The following is a 20,455-nucleotide window of genomic DNA, read 5'->3' as shown; positions in this document are numbered from 1 at the left end:
AACACTGTCCCAAACTATTTAGCATCAAGTTATAATATCAAGTTAATGCTGCAAACAATAAGTTTATGTATGAGAGTAATGAAATTTTGAGTTTTATTTGGATATTATCATCATCCAGTGGCTGTGTATTAAGTTAGGAATTAACTTGCAAAATTGCTGATTAAGATATCATTATATTATCATTATAGAGCAAAATAGACACTGAAACTAATCTTGAAAACACAATTAGAGATGGAATTAAGCTAAAACCAAAGGCAGCAGTGTTGTGAATAAAAATTCATCTCTCTCTCTCTCTCTGGGTTATGAGAGTGAGAAGAGGAGGGAAGGATGAGGCAGGTCTTTAGATAAGTTTCCTTTTATTCAAGAAGAACATGAAAGACAAAAGTAAAAATGAATACTGCAGTGCAATGTTAGCCAAAGAATTTTTGGATGTGGCAAATAAATGCTTCTTGTGCTTTGATGAGAAAACAAGAAGAGAAATAAGATTAGTGTTGCATAGATACACGGCAAAGGGAAGAAGACATGGATGATGGGGACAAAACATAGTACCCAGTGGGTCAGCATTCCAAGGAGAGAGATGAGGGGGATGTCAAAGATGGAAGGAAGCTTGATGGCAATGCCAATGGTGGTGGACATATGGAATCTTTTCACCTTTCTCTTTTGACCTCACATGTCTCATCATCCTTCCCCTCCCCCCACCCCACAGCACACACACTATTTCTCTCTTCTTCTTTATGCTATCTCTTGAAGTGAATTGATGACCTCACTTACTTTTTTTTGGGCCCTTTCATTGCCCTAAAGTTCTTGTCCTCACCCATTTGGTCCCTATTTCATTTTATTGCAATTGGTCAGTGTGGGGCAACAATTGGAAGTACTTGGATGATTCTTTTTAGAGAGTGGGGAGTGACTCCAAGTTCTAGTCTTGTTTGATTCTACACCAAGTAGTGAGCTCAAAATTACATCTCTTTCCAAACCATGGGATAAAGAAGTTAGCTAGCAAGAGATTATAGTTTTAATGTGATTGATTACATGAGAAAATTCATCAACCAAAGCTACAGTCAATTTTCTTTTTCTCTTTTTTAGCACTTCCAAACCTTATGCCATGTCTATCGGTCCATCTAAGAATACCCCGCTTACTTCCTCGATCAAATACCCTGAGAGCCACTCCGTGTGGGCCCATGTGGGCCCTCTATTGGTTCTCCAATCGATTGTTCCACCCGCCGCGGCGGATGGCATTGTCCGAAGAGGCCATCACGTGAACCACTTTGGACCGGCCGCTGAGCTCCGATTCGGCCGCTTCATAATGAATTGGACCAACAAATAGGCCTAACTTGGACCGGCTCGGCCCGGCTCGGATCATTAGAGTAAAGAAGCCCGCTCTTTACGCGTGGAGTGAGCTTACCATCACGCACTCAGAGAGAGAGGAGAGAGGGGGAGATGGGAGCGGTTCGAGGGGTGCTCCTGGACGAATCCGTTCTACTATCCGACGACGGTAGCGGAAACCCTCGCCTGAAACCGGGAGCGGAGGTTCTGCTTCGAAGGCTTCGCTACTCCAATCTGCGAGTGGTATGAGAGGCGTCTTCACATACGCTCCTTTTCTTTGTTGCTTATTGATTTCTCTTTGATTTGGTTGTTTTTTGGGATCCTTTTTTGTTGGGTTATGATCAAATCCTGCGTTCGAGTAAATTGTCTTCCTTTTCTTGGAGCAATTTGTTTCAATCGCTTAAAAAGTTGAGATCTTTTTACCTTATAAAAGCTACAATGGGCGATCGGAATACATTAAATTTAAATTCGACCCTTTTCTTGTCTTCCTTAGTTTTAGGATCTGCGAGTTGTGGGATACTTTAATCTTCCGGTTATTTCTTCTAATTAATGCTTAGTTTCCTGCATGCTTGCCAGTCCAGAGAAAACCCTTTTGTCTTTACGTTTGCCTTTCTGAACTTGATGATATCGCATGTTATCTATTGATCATATTTGAGTGATGATTTGCGTGTATGCTTGATACTGTTGTAATGTAAGATTACTCATGCTTGTGCATGATGTTACTTACATGCACAAGAAAATCCAAAGTTTTAAATGTTAAAAGATCCATAGTTTTTTTTTTTTTCTTAATGCACAAATTGTCGACTTTCCAGTTGGAGAATCTATAAGAAGTTCTTCACCTATTCTTGCCTTCACATTTGATAGATTGGATGGACCTTATCATCATATGCATATCAGCTCTTAATTAATAATGTAGTTTTATCATTTAACGTTTTTATGAATCCAGATTGTAGAATACAACAAAATGCACATTAGGCATGTAGCTGTGAGATGAGAAAGATAAGCGCATGTGCCTAAAGTTACTGCAGTACATTTGCTGAGGATACTTCTCTTTTTCTTTTGTTCTGTTTATGTTTGAATATGCAAACTAGATGTTTCTTATCAGCATCATTATAACAGTATGACTGCATCTTGCAGCTGTAAGATCATTGAACTCATTTCCTAAATTTCCATATAATATTGGAGCAACCTTTACTTTTCCAGAAATATATATTTCTACTGAATTATTTGTGTTTGGTTGGTCTTAGTGTCTCAATCCACAACACTTGAAAGAGTGTTCTAACATATCTTGCTCACGTTCCAGGGATTTTGTCATCACGAAGATCTCTCAGCCGTAAAGGTAGAAGACAATATGCTATTACGAGTTTTTGAGTCATCTAATGTTTTTCTTTAGGAGCATGAGCAAAACTGTTATTTTGCTATAGAGTTTTCAGAGAATTGGTTATTCTAAATTAAGCTACATATAGCTACATATTTTGCACCTTCATAGGTAGCATTGTGATCCCAAATGCAATTCAACCAATAAAAACCTACCTAAAGATCTGTTAGATAAATTTCAAGGTTTTCTTCCTTCGTCCAGTATGTAGAATTTAAGGTTCCCATTGCATTTTTAAGTTGTTGATGAGCTATCTCTTTAAATACGTTGGCATAACAAAAAGCAATTGTTCCATATTATGCTTGGTTTTCTTTTACATTGCTCATTTTGTTTAAAACTATATGATGAAAATTGAACTTTTTGAAGTACTACTAACAGAAGTTAGTAAAGTATCATCATAATAGTTTGGTTACTGTGATATTTTTTACAAATGGATCAGACGGATGGCTATTTTAGTCGCAAGTGGAAGTTCTTTTTCAAATGTAGTTTTAGCTGCATTGTCATCTTTGTGGTGATTAGGTGGATCTTGTTGACAATCATCTTATTTTTACAAAGTGATCACAATTGTGATCACCCAATAATTCTTTATTGGGAAGTTCTATAGTAGTGGTGTTCTATTTGTTCTGTTAGGGTGCGGTCAATAGACCACTTAGAATGTTCCTTTATATCACTCATATCAGGACATGCTACATGTGCTTTTCTGTTCGATTTAGAGAAATAATTTGACATAGTTCAAGATGTCAACATAGGTTAAAACTTTAATCTGGGTGTGTTCCTTGTGATTCATATGAGCAGTTTTGTGCAGCACAGGAAATGAAACATTGATGCTGAATATTTATGTCTTGACCGTTCAGTGTGCCACTTGTGTTCATCTGTATGAATTCTCTTTTCAGCGTATACAATATCACTAGGTAGCTTATCATGTTCTTTGCATGTTGTGGTTCTCCATCCTCAAATTTGAAGCCACTTGCTAAGCTCAAAGTGGAAGAAACATTCATGCATGTGTTATTCACCTTCCTGTTCCTACCTATTTCTTGGTTCTTTTAGGGATCTGGTATCTTTTGTTTCCTTCTTTGAGTTCTTTCTAGGTTTTTCATGTATTTACTTATCTTGTGCAGCTGCCATACTAGTTCAGCCAGCTACACTAAATTACTCAAATATAAGACAGTGGCTCACTACAGCTGCCACCACTTTTTGCACACGATGTATGTGATGCGGAACAGAGTATTTTATGTACTTGTTAGTTGTCACTTTATTCTTCTGACAAATCATGAAAACAATACATCTCAAGAATCAATTACCTACTCATACTCTTGGTGTGTATACAAGGTAAACAAGATTGTTTACCAGTCTGATTTAGTATATGGCATATGTCTTTTGCTATTATATTTCTTTTTATATTTATACTATATTTTGCTATTATATTCCCTTCCATCCATGTTCTATTGTTTTGGTTGGTCTTTTTTAACAAGGAGAGACTGTTGTCCCATGTTGTTAGGTAGGGTTAAGGTCATGTTATATCTTTCTTCACCTGCAATCACTTTCTATTAAAGGTATCCATTAATGTGATTATTTGAGTTTTAAAATTTCTATCTATTTTTTGTAGGCAATTTTTCTCCAAAACACAGCAAGAATATACTCCTTCAGTTGCATCTCACTTGATGCTCCAGATGCAAAATATTCGTTTAATCAATTGTTGCTAGACTGGGGCATTGCTGGGGATAGTTGTTTTTATGTAACATCCAAAAGGCATGATGCGTTTACCCATGAGATTCGGAATCAGGGATGGCTTACTGTTTGTGTAGGTGAGAACTCATCATAATTTGTGAAGCTCCAAAATCCATGGTGTCTTAGCTTAAACATTTATGATCATTACTCTGTTCTCCTTTGTTTTGACTAGCTGATAAGTTTTGTTTTAACGGTAATTCATACTTTGCTCTAGGTGTTGACAGTGGTTCTGTGATGAATAAGGAATTTCTGTTTATTAACAAATTGGAAGAATTGCTCCTTACTGTTTGCAGCCTCAGTAAAAAGGTTATTTTATCTGTATATTCTACATCTGATTCAATATTAACTTGATCATACATTTTTGGATGCTATGTTTTATTTCCGTTTATCAGAGTGCATCTAAGATCAATTTATTTACATCGTGATATTGTATATGCCCCAGGCAATGCAGAAGTCTGTAGTAGTTATTGGGTATGTTATGAAACCTTCAAGGGAAGAAGATTTTGCAAAGGCAAGTACTCTGTAGAAATAGATATAATTATTCAAGTGATTGAGACTTCATTTGTGTGACTTCTTGTTTGACAGAGGGGTGCGTTACCCATGTATCCTACTCAAAATGGACTGATCTTTGTTCCTCTCACATTCGACATTCCTTTACTATCGCAACTTCAAGATGTTGATGCAGTCCTTCACAAAGCAACTGATGAAATAGTAGACTTCAACCCTCACATTTCAACGCATTTTTCCCATGGGATTTCATTTTCCAAGGGAATGCAAGAGCTAGAAAGGTGTCTTTCCGAATTAATACATCTGATTTCCAGGGGCACAAAATGTTTACATTTAATTTTGCCTTTTATTTATGGAAATGAAAGTGGACAATGTCTAACATGCTTCAAACTTCAGTTCTCTAATAGAGGTCAAGTTGCAGTGAATTCAAGATAGGGTTAGAAGTTGCAGGGTTATCACAGTCATGAGAATTATAGTAATAATTTGTCACGATTTTCAGGTGGCTGAGGTCAATGGTTGATATATCTTTGATTGAAACAAAAAATAGGTATAAGATGTGACGAGGATCTGAAATACTAAAAGATGTGGAAGTTAAGTCAGTGGTAGTTCATTAGAGGTCTCAAAGTGTGCTTGTAGATAAAACTTTCCCGAACTCTGCAAGAGTCTGATTGTTATCAAGCCTATGTAAGCAGTCTTTTAAATTCCCATAACATTCTCATCTACATGAGCACAAATCTAATTTAACCATCACAGAGGGAGGGGTAGCGAAGGAGGACTGCCACAATAGCAACACCACTAGCATATGAGCAAGTCAATGCAATGCCATCCTGCAGTGGGAGATATAAGCATGAAGATATATGTATTTTACTCTAGTAGTCACACAAGCATGCATACATATAAACTTATATGTATACTTGTGTGTATTTACGCATTTATATGGTATGGAAGAAATGGAACAACTGGTTTCTTGTGACTGATCATAAAACTGAAATCTGGTCGTAAAAGAATCTGATTGAAGAAGAAAAAAGAACAAGTAAGACCTGTAACTTTATAAATATCATGTATTTTCGGATTAGATATATACACAGTAACTTGAGATATGAGATGGATAAAGTGAATCTGGGATTCCTTGTAAGTTTAACCATGAACTTCTATTTGGTTGTTTTATTTGTTTGTCTGCCTTGACTTCTAAGTGTTGAGATTAACACTATTCTCAGTATTCAAAATATGATGACTCATAAAGGCAAGCTGTGAGCAACTTATGTATGCCTTGAGCAAATGTCTTAAGCAAATGACACTCCTAGCATTGCTCAAAGATACTAAAATTGACTGGAAGTTATCTGGACAAGAAAAGAAGGTTCCATTGAACTATATAATATTTTTGATTGGACCATCAACATAAGCAGCTTTTGGGTACTTCGATATTAAATTTAGACCACTAGTTTGGAAGACATTTCATTGTGTATTATGTGAGATATTCAGGATTACAACAGAAAGGTTCAATGATGCTCCTTTATGAAGGTTGTGAGATATTGTCTTGTGTAATACATTTAATTTTGATGGTGGACCTGGTACAATGGCAAGTTGTTCCTTTCTGACTTTGGAGAGTAGGGAGTCACGAAAACATTGTCTCTCTAAATGTAGAGTTAAAGGTGGTTATATTGATCCTTCCCAAACCCCGCTTGGTTGGGGAGCATCGTGCACTTCACTTAAGTTTAATTATTAAAGAAGCCAGATGTCCTTAAAAGATTATAAAAAAGCTTTAAAAAGAATATAAGTTGAAATGGTCATAGATTCGAAACAAATGTGTTGTATAATTCTGAAGGGTAATTTGTGTTGCATCTCATTCAATATAGAACACAAGAGGAATGTTTTAGTTTGGTTTCATATGTTTAGTTTGGGTTATGCATTGAAGTCAATTGTAATTAAATAGTGTCAAATCACGCAACATAATTGCTAACATGTCCTCTGATGATTTAATCTTTGTGCAGGTTTATCCAGGACCACCCTGAATGTTGCATGATTGATCCACTAAATAATATATACCCTTTGTTGGATCGGTACAATATCCAACAACTTCTACTTGGGCTGCAGGAACTCAACATGAAAGATCACTGTAGACTGCGGGCACCACATTTTCTAAAGGTAATTTTGTTAGAATCATTCTTTTTTCTGCATAAATTGAAAACAGTAATAGAGTGAGAACAAATGGGGAAATCCTCTTTGAAAAAGTTATTTGAATCCTCTTGAAAAAGCAACTTTCTTAGCCCAATTATTGGAATCTTGTTAAAGGATGACAATTGGCCATGGTTTTAGAACTTTGTGACTATATGACTGTTCACATGGTTGCATGAAGTATGATTTACCCAAAGCATTCATTGACTTTATAATTGATATTTTTGTTTTTCATGTTCTTAAAATACTTATTCCTGCATCATTCTTTTGTCTTGCTGAGTTGGACACATGAATATGCATCGATATTTGATTGTTGTGTCCATGTTCATGCAACATTGCAAGTGTCAGCTCATGGCACAAAGTTTTATCCCAAGCCATTATTATGAGAGTTAGTTAAAATGTTAAAGATATTTTCTTTGAAACATTTATGCAATCCAACTTCAAGTTGCCAGTGAAGATGCCCAAAGAAGAGTAGGTTAGAAACTCCAAGAAAGGACTTCATGGTTAGCTTTGCATTGTTGGAGGAATGAGCTTGACAGGACTGTATGACAGGGTAAACTTTTAACACATTTGCAAGTACTTAATGCATGAGGATATTCTCTTTTTGTTTCATTGCGTTTATGGCAGCAAGATACTATTGCTTAGATGGAGTTGATTATTGTGTTTGTGATGGCAATGAGATACTATTGCTTTGATGGACTTGATTTGTTCTCAAGCTATCTTAGACTTGTTTTAATCTCAAATATTTACAAATTTCCTTGCTTCACCAACCAATGTTCAAAATGCTCACATGTGATGCTTGACTGTCCAGATTGATAACTTTCATGAACCTAATCTGAGAGATCAACTATCAGAAACAAATTTATCCTTCCCCATCATTGTGAAGCCACAAATTGCATGTGGTGTTGGTGATGCTCACAGTATGGTAATTTCTTGAGCTTCGTGTAGTCTCTTTTTTTTCTCCTTGGGATTATATGATGCCCATTGTAGTGCACTAGATCGGAAGATGTTAGTGTCAAGATAATGATCTTTTTGGACTTGAAATCTGTCATGAGAATTGACTCAGTTTTTTGGATGGTTTTTAGTTTTAAATTTTAGTACTAGATACCTAGAGTCAAGGATGTTTTCCATAATAGGTTTCTGCATTAATGTGCTAGCAAGACCTTAATAAAAGACTAATCATTAACCCTTGAAGAACTTTTACACGTGGGTTATTATAATTATGAATTTTCTTTTGACAAGTTATCCAATCTACCCATTACTTCAACTTAACATTCATTTGTGTTTCTAGCTCTCTCTTTATTGTTTCAACTACATCTATGCTTCTTTGCAGGCTTTAGTATTTAAGTTTGAAGATTTCAAGGAAATTTGTGTTCCACTTCCTGCTATTCTTCAGGTGAGCAAAAAAAACTTGCATAAAATGATTACCTATGATGTCCCCTGTTGTTTTCTATTCTTATGAGAGAAAACTTTGCTTGCTCTGTGTAATTTAGGGTGTATCATATGATTTGGGTAGTTTAGAAACTTCATAATATTGGCATCAGGATCAACACATAGGAAGTAAAAGTTTGGTACATCCTGAATCAGCTGTGTTTACCTGATGATTTTTTTTGGTCTGTATACTTTTGGCTGACATATCTAGTTTTGGCTATTTGTTTTTAAATTTTCCTATGCAGACGACCAACCGCACCGAATCATTCTTTTTCATGACTCTTTACCTTTTTATCCCTTTCACTGAATCTACTCTGTGGTACTCTCCATTAATCTTCATGAAATCGTACTGTTTCCTATCATTTGTAATTTTTGGTTGAGAGTTGCAAATTGTTGATAATGTAGGAATATGTGGATCATGGGTCTCTGATATTCAAGTTTTATGTATTGGGAAATAATGTTTTTCACGCTGTTAAGAAGTCAATGCCAAATGCCAGTTTTCTAAAATCTTCGTCAGAGAAAGCTGGGTCGAAACCAATCATCTTTGACAGGTGCTGTCAACATCAAATAGAAGTTATCTTGATTTATTCTTACACAGGAAGAGATTGGTGGTGGAAACTTAAGTGTGCAAAAAGATAATATTTGGTCTTTTTTTCTGGATGAAACAGTTTGAAGTCTCTTCCAGTTGCTACAGATGACCAATTCTCAGTAGGTAGGCTGCAAGGTGATATACAATCCCTGGACGTGGATCTAGTTAAAAGTGCTGCAAATTGGCTGAAGACAAAGCTTGATCTTACCATATTTGGATTTGATGTCGTTGTAAGTGATACATCCTCTTCTCTGCCAGATATCTTATTTCTGGCATATACTTTGCATGAATAAAGATAGAGTGATACTGGATCATAATTTTAGAAAAGCTTTTCATAGATTGCATACTTGAAATTCATTATTTAATTAGGATAATAGGTATTTATTTGTCATGGAAACTCATTATTTCCCACCAATGTTAGATTCAAGAAGATACTGGAGACCATGTTATCGTGGACTTGAACTATCTACCCTCTTTTAAGGAAGTACCTGATACTGATGCTATACCAGCATTTTGGACTGCAATCAAGAGTGCGTATGAGGCCAGAAAAACAAACTAGAAGGCAGCCACGATCATCAGTTGCACTGCACCATCATTTGTTCAATAAAGTTGCTTTGTGTGGAGCAATTTTTGGCAGGTCAGATTTAAAATACTTTCTCAAGCTATCTGTTAGCTGATGATCACATTTTGGAGAATCTAACTTAGCTTACACCAGACCTTTGCCCATCAGATGATTTCTTCTTTCCATTGCACATGTTGAAAATTGAAATGCAAACATGAGATGTATAACATATTTGACACTCCATTTTACGGATTCCCTACTCGGTAAAATCTTAGGTTAGAAAAGTCTGCCATGACTCTTCCATCAATCTTTGGCCACTTTATAATATGTGATGATTTATATGTGATATTTATCCCCTTCTTCATTTGGCTCTAGTGTTTGCATTCTTTTATGCAGGTGTTAGGCTTTAGCTGACAAAGAATCATGTAAGCTCTTGTTGCAGCTGCAGCAGTGTTGCTTTAAAAGATGTCATATTTGAGAAGCTTTATAAACTTCAGGACTTAACAACACAGATGAAACAACTACAAACCAAAATGTCTGATGATTTGGTGGGATTGAGCTTCATTCTGATAGCGCAGCAGGATGAATTGCCAATATATCAATGAGGCCCTTGGTTGTAGCATAGTTGGGAAATATTATGTATCAAACATCTTTTGCTAAACCTACTAAAACCAGTGATAACGGAATGTCGTTTCCAGAGTTATGAGAATGAACTGTTCTATTATGTATTTTTGTTAGGATTTTTTTATTTTATAAATTTTTGAATAATATTTATTGAGTAAGTTGTGATGGATTTTTGATGAAATTATATAAATAGGGATATAGTTTTTTCTTTTCAAAATCAATTAATCAATCAATGAAATATCATTTCAGGATAAATCTTAAGAGGTCGATTCTCTCGAAGTGTTCAAGAATGTCGATCTTTTTAACGTGATCATTTTTTTATAATAAGATATTAGAATTTTATCATATGGTATCAGAATCTTATCGTTTTATCGTTTGGTATCTGACGATTGAGTTCTCGTTGTAGTATTGGCATGGTTATCATCAATAAATAAATAAAAAAAGGGGGCGCAACCATGTACGACCGAGAACCCCTGCTTCCCCTCTCTACCACCACCGTCGTCGGTCGAAAGGGCTCCTGCTTCCCCGGCTTTCGGCCAGCCCCACCGTCGCCGTTGCTCCCCGGCCAGCGACCACCATCGCCCCGCTTCCCAATCGGAGTCCACTGTCGCCCATCGCCTACCACCCGAGCCACCACCACTGCCAGGAGACGACGCTGCCAGCGTCCCATCCCGTCGTAGCTTCGCTCCCCGGTCGCTCGATCACCGTCGCCCGCCTCCTTAGCCGCACCACCATAGCTGCCTCCCCTTGGTCGCAGCTTCAGCCGTGCAATCCTGCGGCGTCATTGTTTTTAGAAACAGAGCAGGCGTTGGTTGCCACCACCGCTGCTGCAACTTCCTAACCAGTGACGACCGTTGCCCGCCTCCCAACCGGAACCCTCGCTGCCTCCCCTTGGGTCGCAGCCGCAGCCGTCGGTCGCCTCCCTCCTCGCGACGACCGAAACAGGGCAGCTCATCGATTGCCCTTGTTCCCAACTGCGCCACCACCACTTCCCTTCTCCACCGGCAGTCATCGCACTGTCACCTCCCAACCTAGCCACCACCGTTGCCAGCCATCGTGCGACGACCGCCGCTCGCCTCCCAACCGTCGGTCCCCCTTGCTCTGCATCCTTGGTGACAGAAACAGGGCAATCACCTCTGGTACCGCAGTCGCCGATCCCTCTTCTCCATCGTAGCCTCAACCCCGGCCACTTCAACGCCACCTCCCTCTTGCTCTTCCTCCGTTGCGGCTGCCGCCGGTTGCCATCACCGCAGCCTCAAACCGACTGTTCGGCGATCTCACCGACTCTTCTTCTCAACCTCGACCGCTTCAACATCGCCCTCCCTCGCCGCTGCTCCCGGCCAACATCTCCCAACCGTGACCCTCGCTGCCTCCTTCTCCACCGTTGCCCGCCTCCTCTTGGGTCGCAATCGCAGTCACTCGACCTCCCCTCCGTGCGGCGACCAAAACAGAGTAACTTTGCATTTTCTGCCGCAACCACCGATCACCACAGTTCTCGGCCAGCAACCACCGATGCCGTTGCTCCCGGCCAATGTCCAACCCCTCGTTCTGGGGCAGCCGCCCTCACATAACAACCGTACCAAGTACGCTGCCCGGTCGCTTCAACACTGCCTCCCCCTTGCTTAGCATCTTCTACCGCAACCGTAGGTTGCCATCACCGCAGCCTCAACTCGGCTGCTCAACGATCACCCACTTGCGTCGCAGTAGTTGCAACTACACCGACGTGATCGCCTTCCAGCCCTCAGCACTCTCAACAAGGTAGCAACTCTTCCTCCAATGTAGCGACCGTAGTACTACCCTCGATGTCCAATGTAGCGACCGTAGTATTACCATCGACGTTGCTAATGCCCTTAACCAGACATCAGAAACAAGAACTAGGGATTACAGATTTACAATCTTACGCAATGGCCACCGATAACTCAATGAAAGTACAAATGGAAGCATTGGAAATCAAAATTGAGAATCGATTGTAAGAAATACTTAATGATTTCAAAAGGAGCCTACTGAAGAGCCTCGGCAAATTTCAACAAGATGGGGGCTCAAGTTCTACATTGCACAGATATGAAAATACAGGAAAATGGCCCCAAGATTGTGACACAAACTACTCTCATATAAAGGTGGATGGATAACTCGCCAAAATTTGTCAGACATCTATAGTGTTAGAATATCAAAACAGATTTGAGCGATAGTCAAATCAAGTCAGAGATTAGTCTGAACGACAAATGGTGAGAACATTTATTGAAAAGAATATACATTTATTAAAAGGATCGTCAACCCTGCACTATGATAGTTGCGATCTCATTCGCACATATACATGAGAAAAAAATTAGTAGGGAAGATCATAGAAATAGAAGTGACAACAACCAGATGATCAATAAGCCACCCGTCCCATCTATTCTCAATCGAAATCCTGACATCCGAAGACTAACCCAATAAAAACTCAAGGAAAGATCAGAAAGGGATTTGTACTATGATGAAAAGTGGAGTATAGACCACCGATGTAAACAAGGGCAACTTTTAGATGATTGAACCAATTGGAGAGGAATCATAATCTAAGAATGTGGACTTCGATCGTGAAGGTATAGATTCTAATGAAGATGTTGGACCTATCATACAGATGATGTATATATTAATCGGCTACTCTAACCTGCAAACTATGAAAGTTGGCGGAACTCTAGAACATCAGCATGTTATAGTTTTGATTGATACTAGTAGCACTAACAATTTTATGGACAGTAAAATTGTTGACTGATTGGCCCACCACATTGAAGGCTGTGACAGATTCGAAGTAAAGATCGTTGATGGATGGATTTTAACTTGTGATAGAAATGTTCAAAGATCAAATTGATTATACAGGACCAGAAATTTCTTGCAATGATTACTACACTAAAAGACTGACCTATTGCTTATACTATCAAAAGTGGAGATCATACTTACTTGATCAACATATTATGATGCGTTACAGATAGCCTATGACTGAAGTGCTAAAAGAGAAGCTCTCCGAGTTTGATGCTGCTGAACCTTGAGGACAAGACTGATTTGAAAAGTGAGGAATTGTTATGATCCTTTTATTTTATGAGCTTTTGAATAATGTTTACTGACTCTGTTTATTTTATGAGTTTTTGAATAATGTTTAATATTTATTTGTTATTAAGAGTCGGTGGACTCTAAGTGGAACTCTATAAATAGTGATGTAATTATTTCTTTTCGGAATCAATCGATGAAATGTTATTCGAGTCTGTGGACAAACCCTAAGTGGTTGATCCCTTTAAAGTGATCAAGGAGGTCGATCCCCTCGAAGTGATCATCCCATTTTATCTTCCTTCTTTTACGATAAGAATTTAGGATCTTACAATTTCATATCAGAGTCTTATCATTTGGTGTCAGAGTCTTATCATTTGGTCTCCGAGTCTTATCATTTGATATCAGGGTCTTATTAATTTCATATATTCCATTAGATAGATAACATGTAATGATATTCATGGAAGATGATTCACTTTCAAGTTAACTTCGCAGCGATAAAAGGTAGATATACAAGGCTCAAAATCTTGTGTTCATGCTACATTGGTAATTAGTAAATGTATAAAGGAGTCATGTTATCTGAGCTTGTGAGGGACAGGATAGATCTCATTTGGAATTTGGAATCCAATAGATTGTCCCATAAGCGGGCTAATCTATATCTCGTATCGACGGGAGCCTCGTGGCTGAATTTGGAATCTATCGGTTGCATGATAGCACATGAGCCAATAAATTCCCAGATTTACTACTAATCCAATACAATTCGATCATTGCTTGATAGCACATGAGCCAATAGATCCCCAGATTTACTACTAATCCAATACTGATTAAACTGCCACAGCCACTCATGTCATCTCCATGCCTATTACATCTTTTTTTCCTGCTTCAGATTCATTAATGTCCACATCTTTCAATCAACATGCATATCAAGAACAGAAAACTATATTGGGAGCTAACTACAGGTCTCAGCAAAATTTATTGCAACTCTGTAGCACCTAAAGATACCTCAATGCCATTTATTGCTCCAGCATACTTCCTTGCTCATCACCATGAGACAAGAATTGGTGTGTTTGCATGCCTGAGCTTCTTCTTTCAACTGTTAACTTTGCCTGTGTTACAATTAATGCCAAAGTTATTGATGTTGCCGAGTTGTTAATGGCCAATTGCAGAGCAGAACAGCTTCTCTCTGTTGCCGAGTTGTTAAATCATCATTCTAAGCATTTCCATCTCCTTCCAAAGACTTGAGAATGGCTAAAGGGGGGAGGCATAATTTGCCATAAACTACTCTAAACTATCATATAAGCTGGTCATGCATAAAACCACAGAATATCGGTGCAGATCCATAGTAAATGTGAGAATGCCAAAAATACAGAAGATGAACATGTTTCACATCGAGTCGGAGGTAAACTTGTACTGAAACCCTTTACCAACCATGTTGAACTTGAGGCAACACCCACAGGCTGATCACTCAGTGCTATAAGTTACAGTGACCTTTGGAAGAGATGAGCCACTTATTAGTGCCTGGACTGCCTCTGGACCATTTCATTTGTGGAATGTAGCCGACGAGTTTTCTGATACGAGAATTATCATATATGGTCATACTATAACCGAGGATTCTGAACAGCTGTAGTGCAGATACTGAAGTATAAAGCATATCCATCCTATAGAGCGTACATCTTCTTGAATTCACTATTCAGGATCTCTGTGTCTGAACCCACAGATAAAGACCACGATCGGGACCTGCTCCCTGAGTTCCGCCTGATGTTCCTCATGTTCTTCTCCTCTATCCGGTGAGCAACTACAAAGTAGCACATCGATCCCAAAGTGGTCAGCATGATTGTAGTACCAATAGCCATGGTTGACCAAGCCAGCCATGAGTCATGGCCCACCACAACATACGTTAGGGAGATGAAGGCCACTGATATGAAGAGGCAAGCCAGCCACATCAGCTTGTTCATTACAAAAACCATCCTGCTCTTGGCTTTCTGCTCAACAACAATCAAGGAAGTCTGGACGACCACCACTGCCAGCGAAATGAATAAAGCCAAAGAATCGGAAACCAGGAAGATGATGAATGCTGCATATTTTGCTATGTAGGCTTGTCCAAGGGTAAACTCAGTCTGATGTTCCTGAACAAACTGGCCGGGCAATTGGAATATGGCTGCAAAGGCCACAGTAGCTATGAGCACCGCAACCACAGTATTGGAATTGATGGCATTATTGAGACCTCCCAGGTGGAGCTTCTTAAGTCTCTTCTTGATCTTATAGACCTTCATTTCTGTTTGACGAGTTTGTCTGAGTTGAGATTGAACATCGTGTTTTATGTCACTAACAGTTTGCTTCAGCTGCTTGGCAGCAGTCAATGTATTTGCTGGTTGTTGTGCGACAACTGCACCAAATTCTCTGAGAATGGAAGCAATCTCTTCATTTGAAAACTTCTCGGCAATGCTGAGGGCAGTTTCACCTGCTCTATTCACTGCATTGATATCAATTTCTTTAACCGATAGCAAAACCTGCAAAATCTGCAAGGCCAAGAAGCACACAATTTTATTCAGTGCCAGCAAATGGACATGAGTGACATAGATGACAAAAGAACAATTCAATGCATTAGGTTTCCTCCAATGCAAACCAGTAAAGATTATGTCAGACCATGTTGTGCATCAGGAAATACATTTTTCTTACATAAAGCAAGTACTCCTTGTGTACTATAGAATAATCTAAGATAAAAGTACAAAATATATAAACATATTTCTTAGCTCCTCGGTATGACTGCTAAGAGACATTTATGAACAACAGATGAGAGAGAGGTGATGGGATAAGATACATTTGTGGACAGCAGATGACAGAAAGGTGATGGCAAACAGTAAGTGACAAGTAACTAGGGGAAAACAACCAGATGCCAGCCAGATAAGTCTACTGGCCAAATAACTCAACAGAAGGGGCCTAACCATGTAAGCCAGGATGTTTAAGCCCATATTATTAATAATATAGTCATCTAGCTTTATATACCATCATAATCCTCCAACTTCTAATTTGGGGCTAAATTAAATTCACACAAATTTATTGTCAGAGAGATCGGCATGACATAAATAGAGCTACTTGTGACTAAGCAAAAGGATACTTGAAACAAGTGAAGCAGCCTTAGCAACCTTAGAACAAATGAACTCACAGAATATAACGTGGATGGCAGGACAAATGAGCACTGAGAAACAAATATACAATCTATAAAGCTAGGACATCACTAATAACAAAATAAAATTTTTTATCACTTGCCTTTGGATTTCCCTTCCTTGTTGCAATATGCAGTGGCTTGTTCCCCTTATTGTCTTCTAGATTGATTATTGATATATCAGGCTTCAGCAATTCCATTACCATCTCGACATTTTGACCCTTCACAGCCATGTGAAATGCTGTCTGCCCCTTCTTGTCAGTCCTTAAACCAATGCTAGGGTCCTTATCTAATAGGGATTTTACCACAAGCACATGGCCCATTCTTGCTGCTGAATGTAAAACAGTCTTTCCATTATTCCTTGCAATCTTAGCGAGACTTGCATCAGTTTCTAGCAGGAGATTGACCACATCAATGTGACCTTGAGTTGCAGCAGTATCCAAAGCTGTCGAATTTAATGAATTGGTTGTCATAGCTAGTGCAGGGAAAGAACGCAAGAGGTCCTTCAACACTTCTGCATATCCCAAGATGAGGAAAGATAAATTAGTTCTCCAATAATCAGATCAGACAATCAATTAGAAAAGAACAATGACCATTTTGAGAAAAAAATCAATGCAGCAATAGAAGATAGGCATCATCATCACATGGATGCAATACATTCTAGCAAAGTAGCAAATCAATGTCTTCATAAATTACCATACATAACCAGAATAAAATTGCAGGGTTGTTTAAAGTAAATGTAAAAATTTTAAAAGCAAGATCGAAAATGTGCTAATGATACACGCGTGCACACATACACATGTATGTATGAATGTGTGTGTGTGTGTATACATATATATGTATGCATATACATATGTATGCATATACATATGTATGCATATACATATATATATATATACATATATATATATATATATATACACACACACACACATATATATATAAAGAAATCAACGCAATCTCACAAAACCAGCTTAACCATGGCAAGGAGCTAAAGGAGGAATGCAACCAAATCAAATGATGAGTTTTGAATTATATTGCATAACAGAAATGTGGGGAAATCATCAGCAATTGGAATTCTTTCCATGAAGCACAAACGATATGTTGACGATCAATTAACAAGATGCTTTTCATGATTCAAGGGATTATTTCCTCCTTTATCCATATTGCTTAAATGCAGTAATTTCTTAACATTAGAAACTGTCAAGTCTCTTGTATATAAAGACTTGTACAGCACCTTGCTGCAACGTAGAGAATAGAAGTGAAAAGAAACCTCTTCTTTTTCATTGCCTCGTCTTATCTTCATAGTTCTCACTTCAAATTTCAACAATATTATTTTTAGGTTTCATAAGTCATACAATGTGATCAAGATAAGAAATCAGGAGAACCGGACATTGGGTTAAGAAAGAAAGAACAAGTCTATACTGCTCTATCATCAAATGCAGTGCTACTTAAAATTGCATATCTTCTTTGCAATTGTTATGCAAAGAAGAGCTTCTTTGAACAGTACAAGGAATAATACCCATGACTGCAGTGACACCAACAGACAAGCTCACGATAGCACAGATCTTCTTTGAAATGAATAATAACCATATCATCCTCGCTAACATAGAGATTCAACATCATCTAGGGCAGTTGTTTCCTATGGTATGTATTCATCTATTCATCATCTGCAGGTATTGATAATCTACATGTATGAGGCAACAAAAAACAGTTCGACGGTGATAATAATGGCTTACCAAGATGCCCCTGCTTAGCAGCAATATGAAATGAATCGTAGCTGTTATTGGCCTTGATAGCAGCTGATTGAGTATCCGAAACTTTTAATATCTCCTGAACAACCTCCACATGTCCTTTTTCTGCAGCAATATATAAGGCCGTCTCCCCATCCTGGTTCTGCTTGCAAAGCAGATCTTTCAGCTGGGTTTCACTGCACTCTGACAGTACCTTATGTACACGCACTGCGTTGCCAGCCCTAGCAGCGAGATGGAGCTCCAAATCCCCCCGTTTACCAGGGCTCTCTTTGCTCTTCCCTTCTTTGAAGCTTTGCTGCCTATCACCCATACGAAAACTCCTCTGTTTGTCCATCCGAAAGCTCTTTTGTTTCTCCATCACAGTGAGCCGAAAGCTCTGCAATTTCTCCAAGGCTCCAATTCGAAAACTCTGCTGTCTCTCCATTTCCAAAGCTAAAAATAGATTCGGAAGAAAAGAATTTGAGTTCCCTCCTCTTCTTCTATCTCTCAGCCAAGAAAACTGCAGACGGAAAACTGTGGCCAGAAAATCTAGCGTGACAAGGATTCTTCTTATCCGTGAAGAATCCAAACCAGATGTTAGGGCAACGAGAAACCTCACTGATCACTCAGCTCAAACTTCAATTACCAGAAACTTAAAGATTCATCTCAGCCCTTATTCTATCAAAACATCAGATGTCATGAATCGGGGTTCAGATCAGTCGCCTACAGAACAACAGAACCCACAAACCACTCTCGATTAAGAAGGTGGAAAAACCTAATTTCCCGCATCAAAAGCCCCAAACAGAGAAAAATTACCTCCTCCCTACCAAACACAAGGAACAAAGAAAAAGACAGGATTTAGAGGAGAAGCCCCAACAATGAAACTCTTGTTCTCTTCTTCACAGACAAACAAAAGAACCCGTCGAATCTCAGGAACACCACCAACCACAAAACCCCCAAAAACAATCAAACTAAGCTAACAAAGGTTCTTCAGGCATAGGAGGTACCTTTACGACCGAAACCCAGAACCCAATACGCCACAAAAGCTAAAAATCCAAGCTTTATCGGATTCCTATCAGAAAAATCACTCTCTGGGCCTCTTCGCAACCAGGATATTTCACACAGCAGATGCAAAGAAGACTCACAGTGGGGCATCAAGGACCTCTCTTTTTTGCCTCATCATTCTCCTTTTCACCTTGCGCTTCTAGAACCAAACCTTGAACAGGGAAAAGATGCCCCGCCTATCGACCTTCCACCCTTGTGCTGAACGAGCAATACGATCGCTTTGCGCCGAATGATCGTGCGCGTCGACTTCACGGTTTTGTGCCACGGCTTTGGCGGAGTCGAATCAGCCTGTGGCTAGCGAGATAGCCAATGAAGGCGGCTACAGCGATCAACGTCAACGAGGGGTAGGAGGGGCCATTGCGGGCACAGGACTCCAAACCAAGCAGTGACGGACGAAAGATTCCGGTGGGAGCAGGAGAAGGTGGCCACTCCATTGTGAAGTCTTGCGTGTTGACTCATTTAATATGTTCTGTCTCACTCAGTAGTTTGGGGATTATTTTTTTAAGAAGATAAATACTTTTTTTTTTGTCACCCATTTAATCAATTTCTCAGTACAATATTTTCCCTTTTTGGTAAATTCATATTCTTTTATCAAACATCAACATATTTTTTATAGAAATATTTATTCTTAAAAAAAAAAGCTTGGAATATAGCACATTAAATATTAAAATTCATTCAAAAATTCAAACTATTTTTCTTTAACATTAACTAATTGATTTAAAGTATATGCAAAACTTAGATTAAAGGGATAAATATGATAATCATTTTCTGGAGGTGTATACATGTAACTTGATCAAATTTATTCTTACTGTGTTAATAAAGTAATTGTATCTCAAAAAATTATATGAAATCATCATCCATCAATTTTTTTTTATTGTGTCCAAGGAAATAAAAAATTCTTCTTTTATGCACTTAAAAGAATTTTTTTGCTTTGACTAGTAAAATATGATCATCATCACTTGTCACTGTCATCCAATTATCTTTAAACCAATATTGCTATTGCTTTAAATCTTGCTAATAAAAATTTGGTCATTTTCAAATAAAAAACAACATTGGACTTTGGCTTCTTCTGTCCACAACAAATCATCCTTCAGTGTATAAAATGTCTTCCTTTATGATTAGCCTCAAGTTCATTTTGAGATCATATTATAAGGTA

General features: G+C 38.5%; 2 protein-coding genes across 6 annotated transcripts; one reads left to right on the top strand and one right to left on the bottom strand.

Moving 5' to 3' along the window:
• Positions 1–1,388: 1,388 nt before the first annotated feature.
• On the top strand, positions 1,389–10,483 carry LOC135653186 (inositol-tetrakisphosphate 1-kinase 6-like). Of its 4 annotated transcripts, none has more exons than XM_065174825.1 (13): positions 1,390–1,566; positions 2,627–2,662; positions 4,305–4,503; positions 4,641–4,732; positions 4,869–4,937; positions 5,012–5,214; positions 6,925–7,078; positions 7,920–8,033; positions 8,442–8,504; positions 8,945–9,090; positions 9,208–9,358; positions 9,550–9,765; positions 10,133–10,483. In XM_065174825.1, the coding sequence occupies exons 1-12, from the start codon at positions 1,438–1,440 to the stop codon at positions 9,685–9,687; spliced, it is 1,494 nt and encodes a 497-aa protein (XP_065030897.1). In that variant the 5' UTR covers positions 1,390–1,437; the 3' UTR covers positions 9,688–9,765; positions 10,133–10,483. The 4 variants fall into 4 exon arrangements, with proteins under 4 accessions (XP_065030898.1, XP_065030899.1, XP_065030897.1 ...); XM_065174824.1 differs by having other exon boundaries at positions 10,087–10,483; XM_065174826.1 differs by lacking the exon at positions 2,627–2,662 and having other exon boundaries at positions 1,389–1,566; positions 10,087–10,483.
• Positions 10,484–14,642: 4,159 nt separating this feature from the next.
• LOC135652800 (ankyrin repeat-containing protein At5g02620-like) lies at positions 14,643–19,718 on the bottom strand. 2 transcript variants are annotated; one of them, XM_065174044.1, is made up of 4 exons: positions 19,242–19,718; positions 18,241–19,057; positions 16,606–17,015; positions 14,643–15,854 (listed from the first exon to the last, which is right to left on the bottom strand). In XM_065174044.1, exons 2-4 carry the CDS (start codon positions 18,677–18,679, stop codon positions 14,994–14,996), a joined length of 1,710 nt encoding a protein of 569 aa, XP_065030116.1. In that variant the 5' UTR covers positions 18,680–19,057; positions 19,242–19,718; the 3' UTR covers positions 14,643–14,993. The 2 variants fall into 2 exon arrangements, with proteins under 2 accessions (XP_065030116.1, XP_065030115.1); XM_065174043.1 differs by having other exon boundaries at positions 18,241–19,718.
• Positions 19,719–20,455: the final 737 nt, after the last annotated feature.

Source organism: Musa acuminata, chromosome BXJ3-11, assembly GCF_036884655.1.
Source record: "Musa acuminata AAA Group cultivar baxijiao chromosome BXJ3-11, Cavendish_Baxijiao_AAA, whole genome shotgun sequence".
Classification (NCBI taxonomy): Eukaryota; Viridiplantae; Streptophyta; class Magnoliopsida; order Zingiberales; family Musaceae; genus Musa; species Musa acuminata.
This window is presented reverse-complemented; position numbering and strand designations above follow the sequence as displayed.